At 47.2% G+C, this 26,752-nt stretch overlaps 1 protein-coding gene across 7 annotated transcripts in view; it reads right to left on the bottom strand.

The window, feature by feature from the left end:
* The window catches only part of AZI2 (5-azacytidine induced 2), a 44,059-nt gene extending 31,512 nt beyond the window's left edge, over window positions 1–12,547 (bottom strand). Inside the window, exons 1-2 of one of the 7 annotated variants that reach the window (XM_077268952.1) lie at window positions 12,041–12,434; window positions 78–133 (exon numbers count right to left, since the gene is read on the bottom strand). In XM_077268952.1, coding sequence (XP_077125067.1) covers window positions 78–114 — 37 coding nt within the window. In that variant the 5' untranslated portion in view covers window positions 115–133; window positions 12,041–12,434. Of the gene's footprint in view, window positions 1–77; window positions 134–12,040 lie in introns of all 7 variants that reach the window. The other 6 variants (XM_077268954.1, XM_077268953.1, XM_077268956.1 and 3 more) reach the window with 6 other exon arrangements.
* Window positions 12,548–26,752: the final 14,205 nt, after the last annotated feature.

Raw genomic sequence — 26,752 nt, forward strand, 5'->3', positions numbered from 1 at the left:
CCATCCCCTAAATTGTAATATGACCATGACACATGAATACACCCAGACACCGCATGTGAAAATAGAATTAGACTTACCGGTAATTCGGTTTCTAGGAACCTTCCACGAAAGCATAGGAGGATGTCTCCATTTCCTAATGGGGGACAGGAAGCACAAAGAGGTTAAAAGGCCCCTCCTACCTCCTATTTGCCAGCGACTTACAACGGATACCATAGCACTAGCTACCTTAATGATCCAAGGCATTATCCAAGAAAACAAAGGGAGGGAATTAGTGCGGTCGTGGAAGGTTCCTAGAAACCAAGTTACTGGTAAGTCTAATTCTATTTTCTCTAGTCACTTTCCACAACAGCATAGGAGGAGTACCAACCAATTCTGCACTAGGGGGGGATAATAGCCTGGAGCACTTTCCGACCAAAGACTAGATCCCTATTGGACAGTAAGTCCAATCTGTAGTGTTTGGTGAAGGTATGAAGAGAAGACCATGTTGCGGCCCTGCAGATCTGCTCGGTGGATGCACCTGCTCTTTCTGCCCATGAGACCGAGGAAGATCTTGTAGAGAGGGCTTTGACCCCGATAGGAGGTGTCATGCCCTGAGCCAGATATGTTTCATGTATGGCCTTCTTGATCCAGTTGGAGATGGTACTTTTTGCCACCTTTTTCCCCTTAATCTGACCTGACGGATGGACAAACAAATTCTGATCAATTCTCAAAGAATGGGTTTGTTCAAGGCACTGTAAAATAGTATGCCTAACATCGAGAGTATGGAACTACTCTTCTTTTGAATTTGTCAGATTTTGTCAGAAGGAAGGGAGGACAATATCCGGAGACCGGTGGAAATTGGACACAACTTTAGGGATAAAAGAAAGATCAAGACGGAGGACTATAGAGTCATCTCTAATTATTAAATAAGGTTCCCTTATTGATGAGGCTTGTAATTCTCCTACACGCCTTGCTGTGGTTATAGCTACAAGGAAGGCAGCTTTGTATGATAAAGAGTTGAGGGGTAAAGGAAGCCAAGGGCTCGAACGGTGGGCGTGTGTCCCCTGAGGACTAAATTTAAGTACCATGAAGGTAAAATAGTTTGTTTCCTAGGATGCGATCTGAGAGCTGATACCATAAATCTTTTGATCCAACGGTGGTTGGCTAGGTCCTGGTCGAACACGGAGCTGAGAGCAGAGACCTGAATCTTCAACGTACTGGGTCTAAGACCTAACTCTAGCCCCTGCTGAAGGAAGTCCAATATCTGCGAAATATTTGGGTGACATGGATCTGGACTATCGGGCAGGCAGAAGGAAGATTTTTTTCCACACTTTGTTATAGATCGCATTAGTAACTGGCTTCCTGGATTTCTGCAAGGTAGCAATTACAGCACTGGACAGCCTTCTAGCACTCAGGACCTGGGCCTCAGTAACCAGGCGGCTAGGTTGAATTTTTGCGGATTTTGATGTCGAAGGGGCCCCTGTAGAAGATGATTGGCTTCTAATGGTAGATGGACTGGTCCGTCTACCTGTAACTCGATGATGATGTTGAACCAGCTTCTCTTTGGCCATACCGGAGCCACTAGTATGGTTGGAACCTGATCCTCCCGCATCTCCCAAAAGGTTTTTGCCAGAATTGGGATTGGCGGGAAAGCATAGGCCAATTGGAAACTCCATGATTGGGTAAAATCATCCAATCCCTTGGACTTGTCCCTGGGATTCAGGGAAAAAAAGGCTTGGACCTGCGTGTTTTGGTCTGAGGCGAACAAGTCGATTTCTGGTAGGCCCCATCTGTCTACCAGCGTCCTGAAGACTCTCCTGTTCAGGCTCCATTCCGCCGGTTGAATGTCTTGGCGACTTAGGAAATCTGCCTGTAGGTTGGAAGACCCCTTTAAATGGACAGCTGTCAGGGAGAGAAGGTGCTTTTCGGCCCAACAGAATATTCAGTTTGAGATAACCCTTAGGCTGTTGAACTTTGAGCTCCCCAGATGTTTGAGGTGAGCAACTGTAGTCGTGTTGTCTGAATAAATCCTGACATGATTTCCTGATATTAGGTAGTCTGCGGCCAGGAGAGCCTCCTCCACTGCCTTCCGTTCTTTGAAGTTGGAGGACCTGGCACTTATCCTCTGATTCCAGTGTCCCTGGAAAGGAGTATGTGATATTATGGCCCCCAGCCTCACTTGCTGGCATCGGTTGTTATCGTCACCAGAGGGGAATGCGACCAGCTCACACCCTTGCGAATATTCCTGGAGTTCAACCACCATGCCAGGGATGCTTTTGCACGACCCGGAGTGAGCACTTTTTTGTTCAGAGAGCCCGGATTTCCATTCCAGTTTCAGAGGATGTGAGCTTGAAGGACTCTGGAGTCGGCCTGTGCCCAGGACACTGATTGAATGCAAGCTGTCATGGAGCCTAAAACCAACATGGCTTTCCAAAGGGTCGGGGACCTCTCCTCCCTGAAATTTGACATTTTTTACAATACAGCCAGGCAATGATCCTCGGGGAGAAAGGACTTTTGTTTCACAGAATCTAATAGAACCCCCAGAAACTTCCTTGTTTTGGAAGGCTGGAGCTGGGATTTCTTCAGATTGGGGAGCCATCCTAGGGTTCCGAGAATATCGAGAGTCCTTGAAACATGATCCTTGAGAGTCTGAGCTGAGGGGCCTATTATTAGCAGATCGTCCAGGTAAGGTACAATGCAGACTCCTTGTCTCCGGATGTATGATACTGCTTCTGCCATTATCCTGGAGAAGACTTTCGGCGCTGAAGAAATGCCGAAAGGAAACATGTTGAACTGGTGATCGTGCTGTATCGCAAACCTGAGATATTTTCTGTGCCGGGGATAAATCTGCACAAGGAAGTACGCATAATAATCTTTATTTTTATATAGCGCTAACATATTCCGCAGCGCTTTACAGTTTTGCACACATTATCAACACTGTCCCCGATGGGGCTCACAATCTAAATTCCCTATCAGTATGTCTTTGAAATGTGGGAGGAAACCGGAGTACCTGGAGAAAACACACGCAAACACGGAGAAAACATACAAACTCTTTGCAGATGTTGTCCTGGGTGGGATTAGAACCCAGGCCTCCAGCGCTGCAAGGCTGCAGTGCTAACCACTGCACCACCGTGCTGCCCAATACGCATCTTTTAAGTCGATGGTTGCCATGAAGAAGTGCGGACCTATCAGGGAAATGGCAGATTTTACTGACTCCATTTTGAATCTGTGATAAAGAATGTGATGATTGAGGTCTTTTAGGTTTATTATGACTCGTGCCTCCCCAGATGGTTTCTTTACCAGGAAGGGCTGAGAGTAATGGCCTGAACCCCATTCCTCCGGGGGTACTGGAGAGATCGCATTTGATCATAAGAGATCCTCAAGGCCTGCTGTCATCATTGTATGGGCTCCCTGGGATATCGGGGAGGTAACTCTCAGACCCCGAGGGGGGAGATACGAACTTTATAAGTAGGCCCTCTCGGATGACATTGAGGTCCCACTGACAATTGGTGATGGCCCGCAAATGATGGAAGAATTTGTGAGCCTCCCCCCTGATCGTGTCGGAGTCACTGTTTGTCCTGCTGTGGTTGCTGCTGTTGAGGAACGAGGATATTTTTCCCCTTCCCTTTAGCATAGCTCAATCTTCCAGTTTTTCGTTTTCCCCTTTTCTGGGAGGTTTGCGACTGTGAGGCAAGGAAAAAACGCTTCCTGGTCGGTTTTTGCTCCGGAAGGGCCTTTTTCCTATCCGTGGCCTTTTCCAGAATTTTGTCCAGAGCGGGCCCAAAAACATAATCGCCTTTAAAGGGGATTGAACATAGTTTAACTTTTGAGGTGACATCTCCGCTCCACATCTTGAGCCAGAGGGCTCTTCTGGCAGAGCTAGATTGGACCAAGGATCTGGCAGTAATCCTAATTGACTCCATGGATGCGTCAGCTAGAAATGCAGTAGCCTTTTGGCGAATGGGCAGAGTCCAGTAACTCTCCTCTCGAGGTACCCTGGGAAATATGCTTTTCCAGCTCATCCATCCATCGGAAGAGAGCTCTGGCAACACAGGTGGAAGCTATGCTAGATTTTAATCCAGAGGTAGATGTTTCCCATGATTTCCTCAGCAAGCTTTCTATTTTTTCTATCCATTGGATCATTTAGCTGTGAGGAATCCTCAAAGGGGAGCGAAGTTTTTTCGCTACTCTTGCCACCTGTATGTCCACTTTAGGTACGTCCCATGTAGGGGAACCACCTTCTAAAGGAAACCTATGTTTCAGTTATGAGGGGGTGGAAAGGCATTTCTCTGGAAGCTCCCACTCCTGGGAAATTAGGTCCAGTATGTTTTTATGAACCGGGAACCCAAACTGTTTCCCCGACTTCAATCCTCCAAACATTTCGTCCTGTACTGAATGAGGGACTGACTCCTCCTGCAACCCCACAGTGCTACGTACAACACTCACTAGCTCTTCTATGTAGTCAAAAGAGAAAAAATATTTTCTCGCCTCCGTCGACTTAGAGGATGAAGATTCCCCCCCATTTCTCTTAAGATGAGGAATAAGAGTTTTCAGACTCAGAGCTGGAGTCCTCAATCTAAATTTTCCTTTTTTTTAGAAGGAGATGGAACTGGCAAGTGGAGGGGGAGGATCACACATTGCAGATTTGACTGTGGAATTTTCTGTGCACATTCTGCATTTCTTGGCAGAAAACGCAGGTCAGAATCTGCACCTTTTTTTGGTATGTGCACACGTTGCAGATTTTTGTGTGGATTTCTTCCTTTTTTTTACCCTGCAGATTTCTATTATGGAGTGGGTGCAGAAACGCAGCAGTTCTGCACAATGAATTGACATGGTCCTTTTTTTTTTTTTTTTTTTTTAGGGTATGTGCACACGTTGTGGATTTGCTGCGGATCCGCAGCGTGTGAGGTGCAGAAACGCTGCAGATCCGCAATTGATTTACAGTACAATGTAAATCAATGAGAAAAAAAAAAATGCTGTGCACACTTTGCGGAAAATCTGCTACGGAAACGCTGCGGTTTAAAAGAAGTAGCATGTCACTTCTTTTTTGTGAATCTGCAGCGTTTTTGTACCCACTCCATTATAGAAAACCGCAGGGGTAAAAACCGCAGCAAATCTGCAAGAAAACCGCAGCAAAAACGCACAAAAAAACGCTACGGAACCGCACAAAAAACCGCAGGTGCGTTTTCTGCCAGGAGAGACAGAATCCGCACCAGAAATTCCTAAGCCTAATCCGCAACGTGTGCACATAGCCTTAATCTGCTGCGTTTTCCGTGCAGATTTTTCTGCACCATTAGCACAGCATTTTTTTTTTGCCATTGATTTACATTGTACTGTAAATCACTTGCAGATATGCAGCGTTTCTGCACGGAAAAAAAAGCTGCAGATCTGCAGGAAATCTGCAACGTGTGCACATACCCTTGAGGTGGCTAGAGAGGACTGGACCTCATGTTTAACCAGGGCACAGATTTCCTCAAGGAGAGAGGGCTGTTCGGCTCTGACTACTTTATCCGTGCATGCCTGACAAAGCTTCTTCTCCCAAAGAGAGGAAAGCTTCAAATTACAGATGGCACATTTGGGAATCTTTTTGGCCAGGGCTTTCTGGGCAGACTTGTCTCCCTGCAAAAAGAGGGAGAGTGGTGTAAGAAGGGGCCCCTACCACTATCCCTGGCCTTAGACACACCCCGCATCAGACATACTGGAGCCGGGGCAGCGCTGGGCTCTGCAGATGCAGGGCAAGAAGCAACATCCATACTGAAGGGATCAGTCTTACCTGGAGGTGTCTTCGGGCAGGTTTATATAGAAATAAACCCTGCCCTCAGCGCAGATCAAGTAGTTCCCCATCCTCCTCCTCGGGTCCGGGAGCAGGCCTCCACGTGGATCGGCGTGCTCCATGCGCCGTTCGGGGTCCGGAGCCCGTCGCAGGCGGAAAAAACCCGGAAGTGTATGTGTTCCAGCGGTGGAACGCAAGGACGGGAAGTAACGTGCGCACTCAATGACGTCACTTCCGGGATGCCGAACACCGACGCTGAGGAGGAGGAAAAGCCAGGGAGCTCATGGAGGCCACCAGCTGGGGAGCTCATGGAGGCCACCAGCTGGAGATCACTGGCCCGCTTTACCTTCACGGAGGCACAGGTGGGCCAGGAAGGTCCTGAATCCACCAGGGAGACGGAAGCAGCACAGGAGGAGGAAGGCAGAGCCTGCGAAAACCACTGCCCGGCAGGAAAAACCAGGTACACTGCAGTTGCCAGCCATGCAGCATACGAAAACCTCTCCATGACCCATGGGGGACAGGAAAGACATTGGTGAATAGGAGGTTGGAGGGGCCTGTTAACCTCTTTGTGCTTCCTGTCCCCCATTAGGGAATGGAGACATCCTCCTATGCTGTCGTGGAAGGTGACAAGAGAACACCACAATAATGCAATATTCATATATCACAGGGAAATTATTTTTTGGGTAGAAAGAAGTAATGATGCAGAAATTATATGAAAATTGTATCAAACCTACAAATTCACTGGAACACGTGGACTGACCCTTGTGATAAGGATAGGATTGACCCAATGAGGTGGGCACAGAATATTGGCCACAAGACAGGAAAGAAACTAGCCGATACTGTCAATGGCTAAAAAGCACCAAGACCAGGGCTCTGGTGGCATTAGTCAAAGTTGTGGTTAAAGTGTGGAAAAATTGGGCTTACAACTCCACCTCCCTGACCAACAGTGGCGAGTAAGGAGCAGATGAATGACACCAGAGACATTTCATATCACACCGGTATGGCAGGCACTGAGGCGTATATCCAGGGTAGGAAAGCAGTAATTCAGGTTGACACAAGAGCCGCCACTTCCTTATTCCTCATACATAGAAGTGACGCGACTTCTTCATGCTCTTCTGACACTGAGCAACTTATGAGGAGAACCATTTACAACATGGCACAACAATGGCAGAACCTTATCACAAATGTGCTCTGAAAAGCATCATAATAACAGTCCATAGAGCGGGCATGTCTACAGCCAGGGGCCCCCCGTCCATTTATCACCCACTCCTCAGTGCAGATAAGTAAGGGTAGAAGGTATCAGCGGCTGCCCACACACGGGGTCCCGATATCTGAAGACAGAAGTTCACCCACGGGGCACATAAGGCCGGTATATTATAAAGGTGCAGTGTCTGACTCACATTGTTCTGTGAGGTCGACCACCGCACAGTCCGCAGAATATAGTGCGATAGTATGTAGGGGGGTTATATATAGGGGGGTTATATACAGTGCTGCTCACCATTATTGACACCCCTTCATTTTTTTCATAGGCTGTATAATATCTTCAGAAATAAATGGAAATGTACCAAGTTTATATCCTCAGGATTTTTATTTTTTTTATTATTATTAGTGGTCCAAAGTGATACAACAATAAACATTGATTTCAACTTACATGTTGCAATTTCAAAGAAGAAACAGAATAAACAGCATGTGCAGCAATAAACACACCCCTACTTGGCTGCACACCCTTTGGCATTGATGACAGCCTCCAAACGTTTCTTGTACTTCTCAGCTGGTATTTCTGGTATTTTCTCCCACTGGCAGATTTCAGCTCCCCCCAAAGACTTCCAATGGGATTGAGGTCAGGACTAGGGTTGATTGACTAGCTATAGCGCTTCCCGAATAGCTGCCTCGGGAACCCGGACACCTGGAGCGCTCCCCATGATCACCTGCACGTGTCGCGGGTGTGTGACAGTCACAATACATATATGGAGAGACGGTTTTAAATTACTGTTTAGCATTTGCTCTTTTGTATGTAACACGAGTTCTCTATACAAAAAAAACTGTTTCACTTGATTTCAGGTGATATTCCACGTTATGTACTTACACTTCATGGCTACCAATCAATCATCAATAATGATGAGCAGGACTGTATACTGTTTGTGTGTGTACATATTCATGTATAACACTGCAGAAGTCAGATTTATAACAGAACATAAGTATTATTTGGTAATTGTGTGGTACTAGTATTACAGCACTACAGGGCGGTATCATGTGAGCACTGTGTGTCAGTATTACAGCACTACAGGGCGGTATCATGTGAGCACTGCGTGTCAGTATTACAGCACTACATGGCGGTATCATGTGAGCACTGCGTGTCAGTATTACAGCACTACATGGCGGTATCATGTGAGCACTGCGTGTCAGTACGACAGCACTACATGGCGGTATCATGTGAGCACTGTGTGTCAGTACGACAGCACTACATGGCGGTATCATGTGAGCACTGTGTCAGTACTACAGCACTACAGTGCGGTATCATGTGAGCACTGTGTGTCAGTACGACAGCACTACATGGCGGTATCATGTGAGCACTGCGTGTCAGTATTACAGCACTACATGGCGGTATCATGTGAGCACTGTGTCAGTACTACAGCACTACATGGCGATATCATGTGAGCACTGTGTGTCAGTACGACAGCACTACATGGCGGTATCATGTGAGCACTGCGTGTCAGTATTACAGCACTACATGGCGGTATCATGTGAGCACTGCGTGTCAGTATTACAGCACTACATGGCGGTATCATGTGAGCACTGCGTGTCAGTATTACAGCACTACATGGCGGTATCATGTGAGCACTGCGTGTCAGTATTACAGCACTACATGGCGGTATCATGTGAGCACTGCGTGTCAGTATTACAGCACTACATGGTGGTATCATGTGAGCACTGCGTGTCAGTATTACAGCACTACATGGTGGTATCATGTGAGCACTGCGTGTCAGTATTACAGCACTACATGGCGGTATCATGTGAGCACTGTGTGTCAGTATTACAGCACTACAGGGCGGTATCATGTGAGCACTATGTCAGTACTACAGCACTACATGGCGGTATCATGTGAGCACTGTGTGTCAGTACTACAGCACTACATGGCGGTATCATGTGAGCACTGTGTCAGTACGACAGCACTACATGGCGGTATCATGTGAGCACTGTGTGTCAGTACGACAGCACTACATGGCGGTATCATGTGAGCACCGTGTGTCAGCATTACAGCACTACATGGCGGTATCATGTGAGCACTGTGTGTCAGTATTACAGCACTACAGTGCGGTATCATGTGAGCACTGTGTGTCAGTATTACAGCCCTACAGTGCGGTATCATGTGAGCACTGTGTGTCAGTATTACAGCACTACATGGCGGTATCATGTGAGCACTGTGTGTCAGCATTACAGCACTACATGGCGGTATCATGTGAGCACTGTGTGTCAGCATTACAGCACTACATGGCGGTATCATGTGAGCACTGTGTGTCAGCATTATAGCACTACATGGCGGTATCATGTGAGCACTGTGTGTCAGCATTACAGCACTACATGGCGGCATCATGTGAGCACTGTGTGTCAGCATTATAGCACTACATGGCGGCATCATGTGAGCACTGTGTGTCAGTATTACAGCACTACATGGCGGTATCATGTGAGCACTGTGTCAGTATTACAGCACTACATGGCGGTATCATGTGAGCACTGCGTGTGTCAGTATTACAGCACTACATGGCGGTATCATGTGAGCACTGCGTGTGTCAGTATTACAGCACTACAGGGCGGTATCATGTGAGCACTGTGTGTCAGTATTACAGCACTACAGGGCGGTATCATGTGAGCACTGCGTGTCAGTATTACAGCACTACAGGGCGGTATCATGTGAGCACTGCGTGTCAGTATTACAGCACTACAAGGCGGTATCATGTGAGCTGTTGTGAATTTACCTTTTGGCTCCCTCTAGTGGCTACTAGTGATTTGACTCTGGGTATGTCATTCATCCCTTGTATGCTCACCTGGGTCGTTAGGTCAGGGGTGTTGCTATATAAGCTCCCTGGACCTTCAGTTCAATGCCTGGCAACGTTGATATCAGAGCTAATCTGTTGTGCTCTTGTCTACTGATCCTGGTTCCTGTTTGATTAAGTTAAGTCTTCTTCCTTGCTTTTTGCTATTTGTTTTGGTTTGCATTTTTGTCCAGCTTGTATATAATCTGTTTCCTGACCTTGCTGGAAGCTCTAGGGTGGCTGGTGTTCTCCCCCCGGGCCGTTAGACGGTTCGGGGGTTCTTGAATCTCCAGCGTGGATTTTGATAGGGTTTTTGTTGACCATATAAGTTATCTTACTACATTCTGCTATTAGTAAGCGGGCCTCTCTATGCTAAAACCTAGTTCATCTCTGTGTTTGTCATTTCCTCTTACCTCACCGTTATTATTTGTGGGGGGCTACTATCCTACTTTTGGGGTCTATTCTCTGGAGGCAAGAGAGGTCTTTGTTTTCCTCTTCTAGGGGTAGTTAGTCCTCCGGCTGGCGCGAGACATCTAGCGACCAACGTAGGCATGTTCCCCGGCTACTGCTAGTGTTGGCGTTAGGAGTAGATATATGGTCAACCCAGTTACCACTGCCCTATGAGCTGGATTTTTGTACTTCGCAGACTTACTTGTTTCTCTGAGACCCTCGCCATTGGGGTCATAACAGTGAGCACTGCGTGTCAGTATTACAGCACTACATCATGGCGGTATCATGTGAGCACTGTATGTCAGCATTATAGCACTACATCATGGCGGCATCATGTGATCACTGTATGTCAGCATTACAGCACTACATGGCGGTATCATGTGAGCACTGTATGTCAGTATTACAGCACTACATCATGGCGGTATCATGTGAGCACTGTGTCAGTATTACAGCACTACATCATGGCGGTATCATGTGAGCACTGTATGTCAGCATTATAGCACTACATCATGGCGGCATCATGTGATCACTGTGTCAGCATTACAGCACTACATGGCGGTATCATGTGAGCACTGTCAGTATTACAGCACTACATCATGGCGGTGTCATGTGAGCACTGTGTGTCAGTATTACAGCACTACATCATGGCGGTATCATGTGAGCACTGTATGTCAGCATTATAGCACTACATCATGGCGGCATCATGTGATCACTGTGTGTCAGTATTACAGCACTACAGGGCGGTATCATGTGAGCACTGTATGTCAGTATTACAGCACTACATCATGGCGGTATCATGTGAGCACTGTATGTCAGCATTATAGCACTACATCATGGCGGCATCATGTGATCACTGTATGTCAGCATTACAGCACTACATGGCGGTATCATGTGAGCACTGTGTCAGTATTACAGCACTACATCATGGCGGTATCATGTGAGCACTGTGTCAGTATTACAGCACTACAGGGCGGCATCATGTGATCACTGTGTGTCAGTATTACAGCACTACATGGCGGTATCATGTGAGCACTGTGTCAGTATTACAGCACTACATCATGGCGGTGTCATGTGAGCACTGTGTCAGTATTACAGCACTACATCATGGCGGTATCATGTGAGCACTGTATGTCAGCATTATAGCACTACATCATGGTGGCATCATGTGAGCACTGTATGTCAGTATTACAGCACTACATCATGGCGGTATCATGTGAGCACTGTATGTCAGTATTACAGCACTACATCATGGCGGTATCATGTGAGCACTGTGTCAGTATTACAGCACTACATCATGGCGGTATCATGTGAGCACTGTGTCAGTATTACAGCACTACATCATGGCGGTATCATGTGAGCACTGTGTGTCAGTATTACAGCACTACAGGGCGGCATCATGTGATCACTGTGTGTCAGTATTACAGCACTACATGGCGGTATCATGTGAGCACTGTGTCAGTATTACAGCACTACATCATGGCGGTGTCATGTGAGCACTGTGTCAGTATTACAGCACTACATCATGGCGGTATCATGTGAGCACTGTATGTCAGCATTATAGCACTACATCATGGCGGCATTATGTGATCACTGTATGTCAGCATTACAGCACTACATGGCGGTATCATGTGAGCACTGTGTCAGCATTACAGTACTACATCATGGCGGTATCATGTGAGCACTGTCAGTATTACAGCACTACATCATGGCGGTATCATGTGAGCACTGTATGTCAGCATTATAGCACTACATCATGGCGGTATCATGTGAGCACTGCGTGTCAGTATTACAGCAGGACACTCACCTGAGGTCAGACACACCACACAGCCGCTCCACCAGGACTCATCAATGCAGACTGGGTGCCGCCCTGCGCCGGCTCCCTACTCGGTACTGTGCCCGGCACTGCACTAGTCGGTGGCCTCGGTGGACTGGAGGGCGGAACTGCGGCTCTTCCGGACACAAAGGTTACTTTTGGTTTTGTTTCCAGCAGCTGCAAAACTGGACTGGACGTCACACCGAGCAGTGGTGCCCAGCGCACTCATGGCGGATAAGACCCTCCAGGAGACACAGTGCGACAGGTCAGCCAGCCCTCCCGGTGACACCGGCGTGCACACCCGGCTGTGTACAGTCACCGTAAGTGGGCTAAGGACCTCTGTCATGTCATGCCCACGTGACGAGATGTTGTCACCGGAAGGGGCGGGGCCTCCTCCAGCTGGGCTGCTGGTGATCGGGAGGCTGCGTGTAGAGGGCTGCGTGTAGAGGGCTGCGTGTAGAGGGCTGCGTGTAGAGGGCTGCGTGTAGAGGGCTGCACAGGGTCATGCTGAGGGGGATACTTGGTGAAGGAGAGGGTGCTGATACTCGTGGGGCTGGGGGGTCTGCGTGGGGCCCTAGGCAAAAATTTAAAGTGGGGCCCCAAATGCTAACATTGTAAAATCACACAAACACTTAGGTTACAGTACATGAGCAGGATGCGGATACAGTTGGTGGAGGGGCCTGGAGCCAGTGCTCACACTGTGGCCCCCATATTTAGGGGCCTTATATCAGCCAACAGGTCTGCCACTATTAGCTGTATGAAGGGGCGTTGCTAGGGTCAGAAAAGATTGGGGGCCCAAGCCCCAAGACAAAGAGTTGCCCCAACCCCCTTTTAATTTTTTTTAACACCACAGATAATACAGTGGTAACTCTCTAAGAACAGATAATGTAGTAGATGTCACCTGCAGTCCTATGTAACACCAGAGACAGCAGTGATAACTCTGAGTACAGATAATTTAGGAGATGTCACCTGCAGTCCTATGTAACACCACAGATAGACATAGCGTTTCAGAGTAGGACTATGTTCACATGCAGCATTTTCTTTCAGTAACCAAAACCTTTTCTATTAGGCTACTTTCACACTAGTGTCGTGCACTGCACATCGCTATGCGTCGTTTTGGAGAAAAAACGCATCCTGCAAAAGTGCTTGCAGGATGCCTTTTTTTCTCTATAGACTTTTATTAACGATGCAGTGCGACGCATTGCCACACGTCGCAACCGTCGTACGACGGTTGCGTTGCGTCGGACCGTCGCCACCAAAAAACGTTGCTTGTAACATTTTTTTGGTGCGTCGTCTGCAGCATTTCCGACCGCGCATGTACGGCCGGAACTCCGCCTCCCCGCACATCACAATGGGGCAGCAGATGCGTTGAAAAACAGCATCCACTGCCCCCGTTGTGCGGCGCTCCCATAGCTAGCATCGGTGCGCCGCATTCAAAGCACCTGTTTTTCAGCTTGTTTTGTGGTGTTCTTCACACTTTTTTCAGCTTTTTTTTTTGGAGTGAGGATGTTTGCTTTGTCTACAGTATGTTTAAGACCACATTCACACTATCAGTATTTGGTCAGTATTTCACATCAGTGTGTGTAAGCCAAAACCAGGAGGGTGATAAATACAGAAGTGGTGACGTGTTTCTCAGGGTATGTGCACACGCTGCGGATTTTGCTGTGGATCTGCAGCAATTTTCCATGCGTTGTACAGCACCATGTAAACCTATGGAAAACAAAATCCGCCATACACATGCGGAAAATACCGCACGGAAACGCTGCATTGTATTTTCTGTAGCATGTCAATTCTTTGTGCGGATTCCGCATCGTTTTACACCTGCTCCATAATAGGAATCCACAGGTGTAAAAACGCTTTTGAAAACCACACAAAAAACGCGGTAATTCCGCCGTAAATCTGCAGGTAAAATGCAGGGTGTCTTACCTGCAGATTTTTAGGAATCTGCGTGGAAAAATCTGTGGCAGATTCCGCAACGTGTGCACATAACCTCATTGTTCCACTGCTGTTTCTGCATTACAAATACTGATGTGAAATACTGAACATGTGAATGACACCTATTAGTTTAATTCACCAAAACCACTTAAAAAATTGCAATGAAAAATGCCGTTGCAATATCTGCAGCTTTTTTATTCTTTCATTGCTTTCTACAGGTGAGAACACACTGAAAGAAGTGACACGCTACAGTTTAAAAAGCGCTACAGTTATGAAATCCAGTCAGAAAAAAAACAAGCGCCTGCAGGAGATTTCGAAAATCTCATATGTTTTGCCGGCACGTTGAAAAGCAGCTTTTCGCCATGTTCATATGCAGAATTTTTGCAGCTTTTTCTTCTGCAAATAAGTTTACAGCATTTTACAGCACAAGCAAAAACTTAGATTTTCAGAAATCTCCTGCAACCCTTTTATTTTCCCCTGACTGACTTTCACAACTGCAGCGTGTCGCTTTCAGCAATTTTTTTCACCCATAGAAAGCAATGAAAAAGTTTAAAAAATGTTGCAACGTTGTTTTTTGTGAATAAAACTAACTTTATTAAACATGTACTGTAGACAAAATGCATACTGTAAAAAACAAACAGCAAAAGCTCTAAGGGTGTGTGTCCACAATCAGAAAATGCTGCGGGTCGGCTGCTGTGTACTTGTGCAGCGTCCAACCCGCAGTGGCCACATGTTACAGTATAGTGGAGGAGATTTCAAGAAACCCCATCTCTACTATGCGTGCACTATCACCTGCACCCCACCTGCGGAGACGGACATGTTGCGCGTCTCTCCAGACCCCAGCATGCCAATTTGTCTGGCGTAGACGCGTGTCTCCACAAGAGAAATCTCACCCCTGCAATGTATAGGACGCAGGGATTCCGCACAGATCAATGAACACACGCGGTATCACCTGTGTTCAAAACATGGCAGCACTTTGGACACCGCACATGTCCACTGCGTCCAAGGTGCTGCCATTTCCGGATCCTCTGCACATACCCTTAAAAATGGGTGTTTTGAAAGCAGTGTTTTTACTGCCAAGAGAGCAGGCTTTGGCTGCAAAAAAAATGCACCAAAAACGCTGATTCCTATGCACACCTGTACTATATATGTGTATAGTTTACCCTTATTATTTCACGTGGGAATTCATTTCTTTCTATATAATAAATGCCCTGATACAGCAGACAATATTCCTGCCTTGTGTCATCCAGACAGTAGTGACAGGAAGTCGCCCTGTCAGATTACAAGCAGTCAGAGCCTATGCTGATCCCTGCTGTATGTCACTGTGAAACCTTCTCCTACAGCAATCAGCCCAGAGCTCCGGACCACATGAGTAAATCACAGCACTGAGGGGGTCTCAAGGGGGGTTTGGGAGAGACGCTCTGGGACTGCTGCTTCACTGCTGTACACCCTCTGGGTACTTCATACAGGGGTTGCAGATGCAGGGGGCCCCCTTTGTAGGTGGGGGCCCCAGGCGTCTGCCTGTGCCAAACGCGGGCCTGGTGGGGCTGCATGCTGAGTGCTTGGGGAAAGAGGGGTTCCTGTTACTGGCAAATTGGTTGGCAAGTTGGGGGGGTGGTTTGCACAGGTCCTCTCTACACAGTATGATGCGCTTTTAGGCCGGTTTCACACGTTCTGATTTTTCCGGTACCAGAGATATCAGTGTCCGTGTGTGTACTATATGCAGCACATGTGTGGCGACCGTCTGCCGCATCGGTACCACACGGACGGCCGCTGGGGAAGTAGCGCTATTGTAAGTGCTGTTCCCCAGCGGTTGGTGCTGAAGCCGGCTGTCATCCATTCTCCCCTGCTCGGCCGGCTGTCATCCATTTTCCCCTGCTCAGCCAGCTGTCATCCATTCTCCCCTGCTCGGCCGGCGAGCAGCGTGAACAGGGGAGAATGAATGAATGAATGAAAAACCCGATGTTTTTAAACCAACCCAGCAAAACTCATAGGTGCGGTCTGCTATTCTCAGGCTTGTAAGGGGCCATATCCCCCCCCCCCAGCCTAAAAACAGCAGCCCGCAGCCACCCAGAAAAGCCACATCTATGAGACGTGCCCATTCTGGAGCTTTGCCCACTTGCCCTGTAGCGGTGGCAAGTGGGGAAATGAGGGGTTAATGTACCCTTTCTATTGTAAGGTGACATTAAGCCGGCTTGGTAATGTAGAGGTGGCAATAAGACACCTATCCATTACTAATCCTATAGTTGGTAAAGGGTTAATTAAACACCACACAGTAAGAATAAAGTATTTTAATTAAATCATACACCACACAATTTTGCCATTTTTATTATACTGGTAATCCAAGTGAAGCCCTCGATCTCCTGTAAAAAAAACAAACAATAAACCAACAATATACCATACCTGTCCGTCGTTCAGACAATTCTACGCCGTAATCCATATCTGGGGGATATACAGTTTACAACCGGGAGCGCTGCTAATGCTACCGGCCCAGCTGTAAACTGCTGGGGAATGAATGAGACGCAGCAGACACAGGCTCAGTAACTAGCGTTGACGTCACTGAGTCTGTGCTCGCTGCCGACATGAACTCCTGTAACCTCAGGACCATGGGACAATGCAAGTGATGAGGTCACGGCAGTTCATGCCGGCTGTGAGAACCGCTTCAGTGAATAGAGGTGATGTCACTGAGTCTGCGCTCTCTCACAGCCTGACCCGCACTGAACTCTTGAGTGTGGAAAAATCAGCAGGCATTTTCCCACGCTCAAGAGGTCATCTGAGTTCAGGCTGTGAGGTAGCGCAGACTCAGTGACATCAGCGCTTGTCTCTGAAGCAAGCGCTGGCAGCTTCTCATTCATTCCCCAGTAGTTTACAGCCGGGACGGTCACGTTAGCACCGTTCCAGGTGCTTCACAGCAGCAGAAGCAACATGGAAGGAAAAAATGAACTTTTAACTTTTTAGTCACAAAAAAGAACTTTTAGCAACAATTTTTTTATTTTCCCAAGGGTAAAAAGAGAAACTGGACCCCAAAAGTTATTGTACAATTTGTCCTGAGTACGCCGATACCCCATATGGGGAGGAAACCACTGTTTGGGCACACCACAGGGCTCGGAAGGGAAGGAGCGCCATTTGACTTTTTCAATGAAAAATTGGCTCCAATCTTTAGCGGACACCATGTCACATTTGGAGAGCCCCTGTGTGCCTAAACATTGGAGCTCCCCCACAAGTGACCCCATTTTGGAAACTAGACCCCCCAAAGAGCTTATCTAGATGCATAGTGAGCACTTTGAACCCCCGGGTGCTTCACAAATTGATCCGTAAAAATGGAAAAGTACTTTTTTTTCACAAAAAATAAAATTTCTTTTAGCCTCAATTTTTTCATTTTCACATGGGCAACAGGATAAAATGGATCCTAAAATGTGTTGGACAATTTCTCCTGAGTACACTGATACCTCATATGTGGTCACAAACCACTGTTTGTGCACACGGCAAGGCTCAGAAGGGAAAGAGCGCCATTTGACTTTTGAATGAAAAATTAGCTCCAATCGTTAGCGGACACCATGTCGCATTTGGAGAGCCCCTGTGTGCCTAAAGATTGGAGATCTCCCACAAGTGACCCCATTTTGGAAACTAGACCCCTCAAGGAACTTATCTAGCTGCATAGTGAGCACTTTGAACCCCCAGGTGCTTCACAAATTGATCCGTTAAAAGGAAAAAGTACCTTTTTTTTCACAAAAACATTATTTTAGCCTCAATTTGTTCATATCCACATGGGCAACAGGATAAAATGGATCCTAAAATTTATTGGGCAATTTCTCTTCAGTACACTGATACCTCACATGTGGGGGTAAACCACTGTTTGGGCACACGGCAGGGCTCAGAAGGGAAGGAGCGCCATTTGACTTTTTGAATGAAATATTAGCTCCAATCGTTAGCGGACACCATGTCGCGTTTGGAGAGCACCTGTGTGCCTAAACATTGGAGCTCCCCCACATGTGACCCCATTTTGGAAACTAGATCTCCCATGGAACTAATCTAGATGTGCGGTGACCACTTTAAACCCCCAAGTGCTTCACAGAAGTTTATAATGCAGAGCCGTGAAAATAACAAGTCATTTTTCTTTCCTCAAAAATTATTTTTTAGCCCTCAATTTTTTATTTTCACAAGAGTAACAGGAGAAATTGGACCCCAAAAGTTGTTGTCCAGTTTGTCCTGACTACGCTGATACCCCATATGTGGGGGGGAACCACTGTTTGGGCACACGTCGGGGCTCGGAAGGGAAGTAGTGACGTTTTGGAATGCAGACTTTGATGGAATGGTCTGCGGGCATCATGTTACGTTTGCAGAGCCCCTGATGTGCATAAACAGTAGAAAACCCCCACATTTGATCCCATTTTGGAAACTAGACCCCCCAAGGAACTTATCTAGACATGTGGTGAGCACTTTGAACCCCCAAGTGCTTCACAGAAGTTTACAATGCAGAGCCGTGAAAATAAAAAATCATTTTTCTTTCCTCAAAAATTATGTTTTAGCAAGCAATTTTTTATTTTTGCAAGGGTAACAGGAGAAATTGGACCACAATAGCTGTTGCCCAGTTTGTCCTGAGTACGCTGGTACCCCATATGTGGGGGTAAACCACTGTTTGGGCGCACGTCATGGCTCGGAAGGGAGGGAGCACCATTTGACTTTTTGAACGCAAAATTGGCTGGAATCAATGGTGGCCTCATGTTGCGTTTGGAGACCCCTGATTTGCCTAAACAGTGGAAACCCCTCAATTCTAACTCCAACACTAACCCCAACACACCCCTAACCCTAATCACAACCCTAACCCCAACACACCCCTAACCATCACCCTAACCACAAGCCTAATCTTAACACTATTTTCCAACCCTAGCCCTAATTCCAACCCTAACTCTAATTCCAACCCTAAGTCTATTTGCCCACGTTGCGGATTCGTGTGAGATTTTTCCGCACCATTTTTGAAAAATCCGCAGGTAAAATGCACTGCGTTTTACCTGCGGATTTACCACGGATTTCCAGTGTTTTTTGTGCGGATTTCACCTGCGGATTTCTATTGAGGAACAGGTGTAAAACGCTGCAAAATCCGCACAAAGAATTGACATGCTGCGGAAAATACAACTCAGCATTTCCGCGCGGTATTTTTCGCACCATGGGCACAGCGGATTTGGTTTTCCATAGGTTTACATGGTACTGTAAACCTGATGGAAAAGTGCTACGAATCCGCAACGGCCAATCTGCCGCGGATATGCAGCCAAATCTGCATCGTGTGCACATAGCCTAATTCTAACCCTAACCCTAACCCTAGTGGAAAAATAAAAGTAAATATATTTTCTTTATTTTATTATTGTCCGTACCTATGGGGGTAATAAAGGGAGGGGTTCATTCACCACTTTTTTTTATTTTGATCACTGTGATAGGTTTTATCACAGTGATCAAAATGTACCTGGAACGAATCTGCCGGCCGGCAGATTCGGCGGGCGCACTTCGCATGCGCCCGCCATTTTGGAAGATGGCGGCGCCCATGGAGCAGATGGACGGACACCGGGAGGCTTGGTAAGTATGGGGGGGATTGGAGCACGGGAGGGGTGCGATCGGAGCACTGGGGGAGTGGACAGGAGGACGGGGTAGCGGACAGGCGGACGGAGGGGAGCGGACCACAGGACGGAGGACTGGGGGGGTGATTGGTGGCGGTGGGGGGGGGGGGCAGATCAGGGTTTCCAGCCAATGCCGATGATATTGCAGCATCGGCCATGGCTGGATTGTAATATTTCACCAGTTTTCATAGGTGAAATATTACATATCGCTCTGATTGGCTGTTGAAAGTGAAACAGCCAATCAGAGTGATCGTAGCCCCTGGGTTGAAGTACCGCTCCCCCCTGTCCCTGCAGATCAGGTGAAATTGGAGTTGACCCTATCACCCGATCTGCAGTGACGCGATCCCTCCATGACGCCACATAGGCGTCACAGGTCGGATTGGCACAGACTTTCATGACGCCTACGCGTCACAGGCCGGGAAGAGGTTAATAGCCAATAAAGGCTAAGTATACAGCTGTGAGCTGATATTAATAGCAAAACCGAAAGAAACCTTGTATATAATCAGATCCTAGATAAAACCAGGCAGGAGATATGGGTACAGTACTGATGCACAACTGTGACCCCATTCTGCAATGTATATATACCAGTTATAACAACGGGGTACTTATCATTTCTGATGTATTCATAGACAAACGCCTCAGGCCTAAGCCTGAAGCCTAAGGTGTCTGGCCATAATAGCTGGGGCCATATCTTGTGTGATACGTCCTTTGGGGATTAGTGTATTTGGTAGGGTTTGCTTTTAGGGCAAGCCGATGTGGAGTGGGGGCGCCATATCCGCTGTACAGTAGGGCGCCAACCCCCACTGATATGCAGGAGGCAGATCAGCAGGGAGCAGTTATAGAGAGGTACTTAGTGTGTTACAAGCACTTTTTTGCACTTTATGTCATTTTGTTATGCACTCTTGTCACACTGTTCTATAGTTGCCATCAATGTTCTAAAATATCAGTTGGCAAAATATCCTTTTATTTTTTTCCTGTCTTGGCAGAAAGATGGCTTAAATGCACCACATTGTGTATAGGTGACATACAGGAGAAATAAGGGACAGCCACCGTTGAGTGGGGGCGCCTATCTAGTTTATTTGTTTAGGGTGCCAACCTCCGCTGCAAGGCAGGGCAATTTAGGATCTACAGTGTGAGGGGCAGCTTCAGCCTAGCACGGGTGCTTGCATGTTGATTGTAGTGTCTAATGTTTTATAGCAACAAATAAAGATTTGGTTTTATCTAGGATCTGATTATATACAAGGTTTCTTTCGGTTTTGCTTAGTTTTTGAACCTTGGTTGAATATTCTATTTAGTTTTTTTGCTGATATTAATAGCCTTGGAAGCTCCATGAGTATTACCCCCTTCCCAGGCTATAAACATCTGCCCCCAGTCGCTGGCTTTCCCTCTGCTGGTTTTGAAAATTGTGCGGGAGCCAACGCCATTTTTTTTTCCAATAAATTAATTAATAATAATAGTATTTGTCACTGACATCTACAGCTCTGGCAAAAATTGAGAGACCACTGCACAGTTTTATAAAAATCAGCTTGTCTACATGTCTGACAGGCATTCCATTCCAGTGTCAGTTGAATTCCAACCAGAGTACGTCTCAGTCTACTCAATGTTCTTCTGATTAGGTGATCACCTGAACCAAATCTTATTTAACAAAGGAAAGTATAAAAAACGCTGCTGTGGTGTTCACAATCCTCTTGCAATAAGACAAGCTGTATGGCAAAACAAGTGCTAGTAATATCCCAAAAGTAATAGGAATTAAAAAATAGCTTTGGGCCATGCTAAAGGAGTTGAAAAGAAAAGTCTTGAGTGAGGAGAAAGGCTCAATTCTGGCTTTACTAACAGAGGGACACAGTGAGCGTCATGTTGCCTCCATCCTTAAAATCTCTAAGACTGCAGTCCATTACAACAAGGTCAAGCAGCAGACATTGGGGACAACAAAGCTACAGACCGGCAGAGGGTGAAAACGACTCTCCACTGACCGAGATGACCGTCCTCTTATTTGAAAGTCACTTCGCAACCACAGGATGACATCAAGTGAACTACAAAAGGAATGGCAAATGGCCGCTGGGGTGGTCGCTGACAGCGGCATTTAACATGCATGCGCAGAAAGCGCGTCATTACCTCCTCCCATCGGGGCCCGTGTCACATGACCGTGGGTCGCCGATGGCTGCAGCCCTGCTCTATGTAGCAGAGGTGATCGGACAACTGCAGCTTCTAGTCTCCCATGGAGACTATTAAAGCAAGTAAAAAGTAAAAAAAAGTTTTTAAAAATATTTTAAAAATAAAGATCAAATCACCCCCCTTTCGCCCCGTTCAAATTAAATCAATAAAAAAATCAAATATACACATATTGCCGCGTTTAGAATTGCCTGATCTATCAAAAAAAATAAAACGCCAGAATTACGTTTTTTTGGTCACTGCAATATTGCAATAAAATGCTATAACAGGCGATCAAAAGATTGTATCCACACCAAGATCCTATAAATAAAAACGTCAGATCACCTCGCAAAAAATAAGCCCTCGCGCAGCCCCAGATCCAAAAAAAATGGAGACGCTACATGTCTCGGAAAATGGCAACTTTTTTTTTTCTTTTTTTTACAAACTTTAAAATTTATTTTCACCACTTAGATAAAAAAAGAACCTAGACATGTTTGGTGTCTATGAACTCGTAATGACCTGGAGAATCATAATAGCAGGTCAGTTTTAGCATTTAGTGAACCTAGTTAAAAAGCCAAACAAAAAAACAGTGTGGGATTGTTCTTTTTTTGCAATTTCACCGCACTTGGAATTTTTTTACCGTTTTCTGTTACATGACTTGGCAAAATCAATGATGTCGTTCAAAAGTACAACTCGTCCCGCAAAAAAACAAGCCCTCAGAATGCCATTTTGACCAAAAAATAAAAAAGTTATGGCTCTTGGAAGAAGGGGAGCAAAAAATGAAAATGCAAAACCAAAAATACCCCTGGTCGTTAATGTTTTCCATTGTCTCCATCAAAAATATTTTCTTATTTTCTGTCCATGATTTTTTTAAAGCCCTCCAGAAAAAAATAAAATGTCAAGCTTTGCATGTCTGCTTACTTATCATGGTGTCGCGTGGCGCTGCATTGGTATCTGCATGCAGCCGCGTTCTTCCTGGTAAAATCTGTCAGGAATACTAACTGAGGCGCTGACGATAAGGTGTTCACATCTCAGATTTTGTCCTGATAGCGGTGAGCACAGTATTAATGGCTCAGATATAATGGTGGACACCTGGATGGAACTAAATCCACCGCAGTATAAGTTAGTGGTCCATCAGGCACCATTGATGGATCTGTCTCTGCGTCCCGGTGTCAGGTATGAATGAACACCGATGCGCCGTTGTGAAAACTCAACTCTCTTTTTGCATTTTTAACAATTTACCAATTACAAATAGAAAAAAGTGCCCAAAAGTCATCAAAATGACTCAACGTTATGATGCCGTTTACTTATAAATAGTCTAGAAAAGTGACGAGTCACGCAGGAGGGGTGAAATCTACAAAATAGATGAACTCTATGCACAGAGCGTTCACACATCCGTGTCGTATAGTCTGTGCTCGGACCACAATACAGACCGATGGTCTCCTGACCTGTACTACCAACATCATTGGTTCATATGAGGCTATTATGTTGGCACGGAAAACCTGCGTTCAGGGCGGGAATTGTCGATCCGTGGGTGGCCCCTAAGGGTGCAGTTTGCCGGTGTACTTATATGACAGCAATAAGATCGCTCAGTGCTTCTCATCTCCGAGGCACCACCCAGATGTTGGTGCGGCACAGCTAAGGAGACAGACATGTAAGCTGCTCTGGCCTTTCTAGATTTTCACCAATCTATGGCTTAGCAATAGAATTGACTTGTTTTGTACATATTTTAACGTTCAGCTAGATTTAGGAGACAAATTTCAAGAAATATTTTGAAAAATGAAACCGAAAAATATTGAGATCCATGGGACCAACATCCATTTTTATCACGTGTTTTTTGTTTTTCACAGATGTACATGTACCCATCATTGTTCATGGACATGTTGAAAATATTGGAGAAATGTCTTGTTTTTGCAGTTCAAAATTATATAAAAAATATCAAATAAAAAAGAGCACTTAGACACTATCTCTGTGTCATCTGAGTCTATAGGGGTACAATATTTTGCACACCACTTCACCTCCCCTCCTTCACTGTCAAATGATTGGCACCAGCAAGTGGAGCAATGCGTGTTCGCCTGGCTCTGCTTCTACAGTACATATCACAGTAGGTATTATGATGCTGACATTGGCTGCCGCGCTTTGCATAGGCAGGGACCGAAATGACAAAGCTCAATATAATGAAACTAGCTATTGAACCCATTCTACACCCGGGTGGCGAGCATTTATATTGGTATATGGTCTCCATCCTGGTATGTGCTGCTTCCATCCTGGCCTCTAATCTTGTCATGTGCTGCTACCATCTTGTTACCACATCCTGTCATATGCTGCTCTAATCCTGTGCCCCCTTCTTGTCATGTGCATCCCCATCTTGCGCCCTCATCCTGTTTTGTGCGCCTCCATCTTGTCATGTGCTACTCTCTTCCTGTCCCCTCATCCTGTCATGGGCTCCCATCCTGCGCCCCATCCTGTCATGTGGTGCTCCCATCCTGCACCCGCATGCTGTCATGTGCTGCTCCCATCCTGCGCCCCCATTCTGGTATGTGCTGCCCCCATCCTGGTATATGCTACTCCAATTCTGCGTCCCCATCCTGTCCTGTGGTGCTCCCATCCTGCGTCCCCATCTTGTCATGTGGTGCTCTCATCCTGCGTCCCCATCCTGTCATATGGTGCTCTCATCCTGCGTCCCCATCCTGTCATGTGGTGCTCTCATCCTGCGTCCCCATCCTGTCATGTGGTGCTCTCATCCTGCGTCCCCATCCTGTCATGTGGTGCCCACATTCTGTCATGTACTGCTTCCATCCTGCACCTCCATCTTGTCATGTGCTGCTCCCATCCTGCTCGCCCATGCTGTCATGTGGTGCTCCCATCCTGCACCCGCATGCTGTCATGTGCTGCTCTCATCCTGCACCCCCATTCTGGTATGTGCTGCCCCCATCCTGGTATGTGCTACTCCAATTCTGTGCCCCATCCTGTCATGTGGTGCTCTCATCCTGCGTCCCCATCCTGTCATGTGGTGCTCTCATCCTGCGTCCCCATCCTGTCATGTGGTGCCCACATTCTGTCATGTACTGCTTCCATCCTGCACCTCCATCTTGTCATGTGCTGCTCCCATCCTGCTCCCCCATGCTGTCATGTGCTACTCCCATCCTGCACACCCATTCTGTCATGTGGTGCTCCCATCCTGCACCCGCATGCTGTCATGTGCTGCTCTCATCCTGCACCCCCATTCTGGTATGTGCTGCCCCTATCCTGGTATGTGCTACTCCAATTCTGCGCCCTCATCCTGTCATGTGGTGCTCTCATCCTGCATCCCCATCCTGTCCTGTAGTGCTCCCATCCTGCATCCCCATCCTGTCATGTGGTGCTCTCATCCTGCGTCCCCATCCTGTCATGTGGTGCTCTCATCCTGCATCCCCTTCCTGTCCTGTAGTGCTCCCATCCTGCGTCCCCATCCTTTCATGTGGTGCTCGCATCCTGTAGTGTGCTGCTTCCATCCTGCACACCCATCTTGCCATGTGCTGCTCCCATCCTACACCCCCATTCTGTCATGTGCTGCTCCCATCCTGCACCCCCATTCTGGTATGTGCTGCCCCCATCCTGGTATGTGCTACTCCAATTCTGTGCCCCATCCTGTCATGTGGTGCGCTCATCCTGCGTCCCCATCCTGTCATGTGGTGATCTCATCCTGCTTCCCCATCCTGTCATGTTGTGCTCTCATCCTGCATCCCCATCCTGTCATGTTGTGCTCTCATCCTGCATCCCCATCCTGTCATGTGGTGCTCTCATCCTGCATCCCCATCCTGTCATGTGGTGCTCTCATCCTGCATCCCCATCCTGTCATGTGGTGCTCTCATCCTGCGTCCCCATCCTGTCCTGTGGTGCTCCCATCCTGCGCCCCCATCCTGTCATGTGGTGCTCTCATCCTGCGTCTCCATCCTGTCATGCGGTGGTCTCATCCTGTGTCCTCATCCTGTCATGTGGTGCTCTCACCCTGCGTCCCCGTCCTGTCATGTGGTGCTCTCACCCTGCGCCCCCTTCCTGTCATGTGGTGCTCTCATCCTGCGTCCCCATCCTGTCATGTGGTGCTCTCATCCTGCGTCCCATCCTGTCATGTGCTGCTCTCATCCTGCATCCCCATCCTGTCATGTGGTGCTCACATCCTGTCATGTGCTGCTTCCATCCTGCACCCCCATCTTGTCGTGTGCTGCACCAATCCTGCACCCCCATTCTGTCATGTGCTGCTCCCATCCTGCGCCCCCATTCTGTAATGTGCTGCTCCCATCCTGCGCCCCCATTCTGTCATGTGCTGCACCCATTCTGCGCCCTCATTCTGTAATGTGCTGCTCCCATCCTGCGCCCCCATTCTGTCATGTGCTGCACTCATTCTGCGCCCCCATTCTGTTATGTGCAGTAAAACGTCACTGGCTTGCTGCGCTGACATATTTTCTATATATACAGTATAAAGTGGCTGGATTGCTCTGATGATGTATTTTATATATGCAGACCCTGTAGTATAAGGCAGCACCCCATAGGCAGACCCTGTAATATAAGGCAATACCCCATAGGCAGACCCTGTAGTATGAGACAGCACCCCACAGGCAGACTCTATAGTATAACACAGCACCCCATAGACAGACCCTGTAGTATAAGGCAGCACCCCCCACAGGCAGACTCTGCAGTATAAGGCAGAACCCCCCCCACAGGCAGACTCTGTAGTATAAGGCAGCACCGCCCACAGGCAGACTGCAGTATAAGGCAGCCACCCACAGGCAGACTCTGTAGTATAAGACAGCACCCCCCACAGGCAGGCACTGTAGTATAAGGCAGCACCCTTCACAGGCAGACTCTGTAGCAGGGCCAGACTGGCCATTTGGCAATTCTGGCAAATGCCAGAAGGGCCTGTCTGGTCATGGGCTGCCTTGAGTGCTACACTGTTAACAGAATCGGTGTTTTCAAGATACCCATACTGTTAAGAGTTGTGACGGAGCCCAAAGCCAGTCACTCC

Source organism: Ranitomeya variabilis, chromosome 6 (assembly GCF_051348905.1).
Source record: "Ranitomeya variabilis isolate aRanVar5 chromosome 6, aRanVar5.hap1, whole genome shotgun sequence".
Taxonomy (NCBI): domain Eukaryota; kingdom Metazoa; phylum Chordata; class Amphibia; order Anura; family Dendrobatidae; genus Ranitomeya; species Ranitomeya variabilis.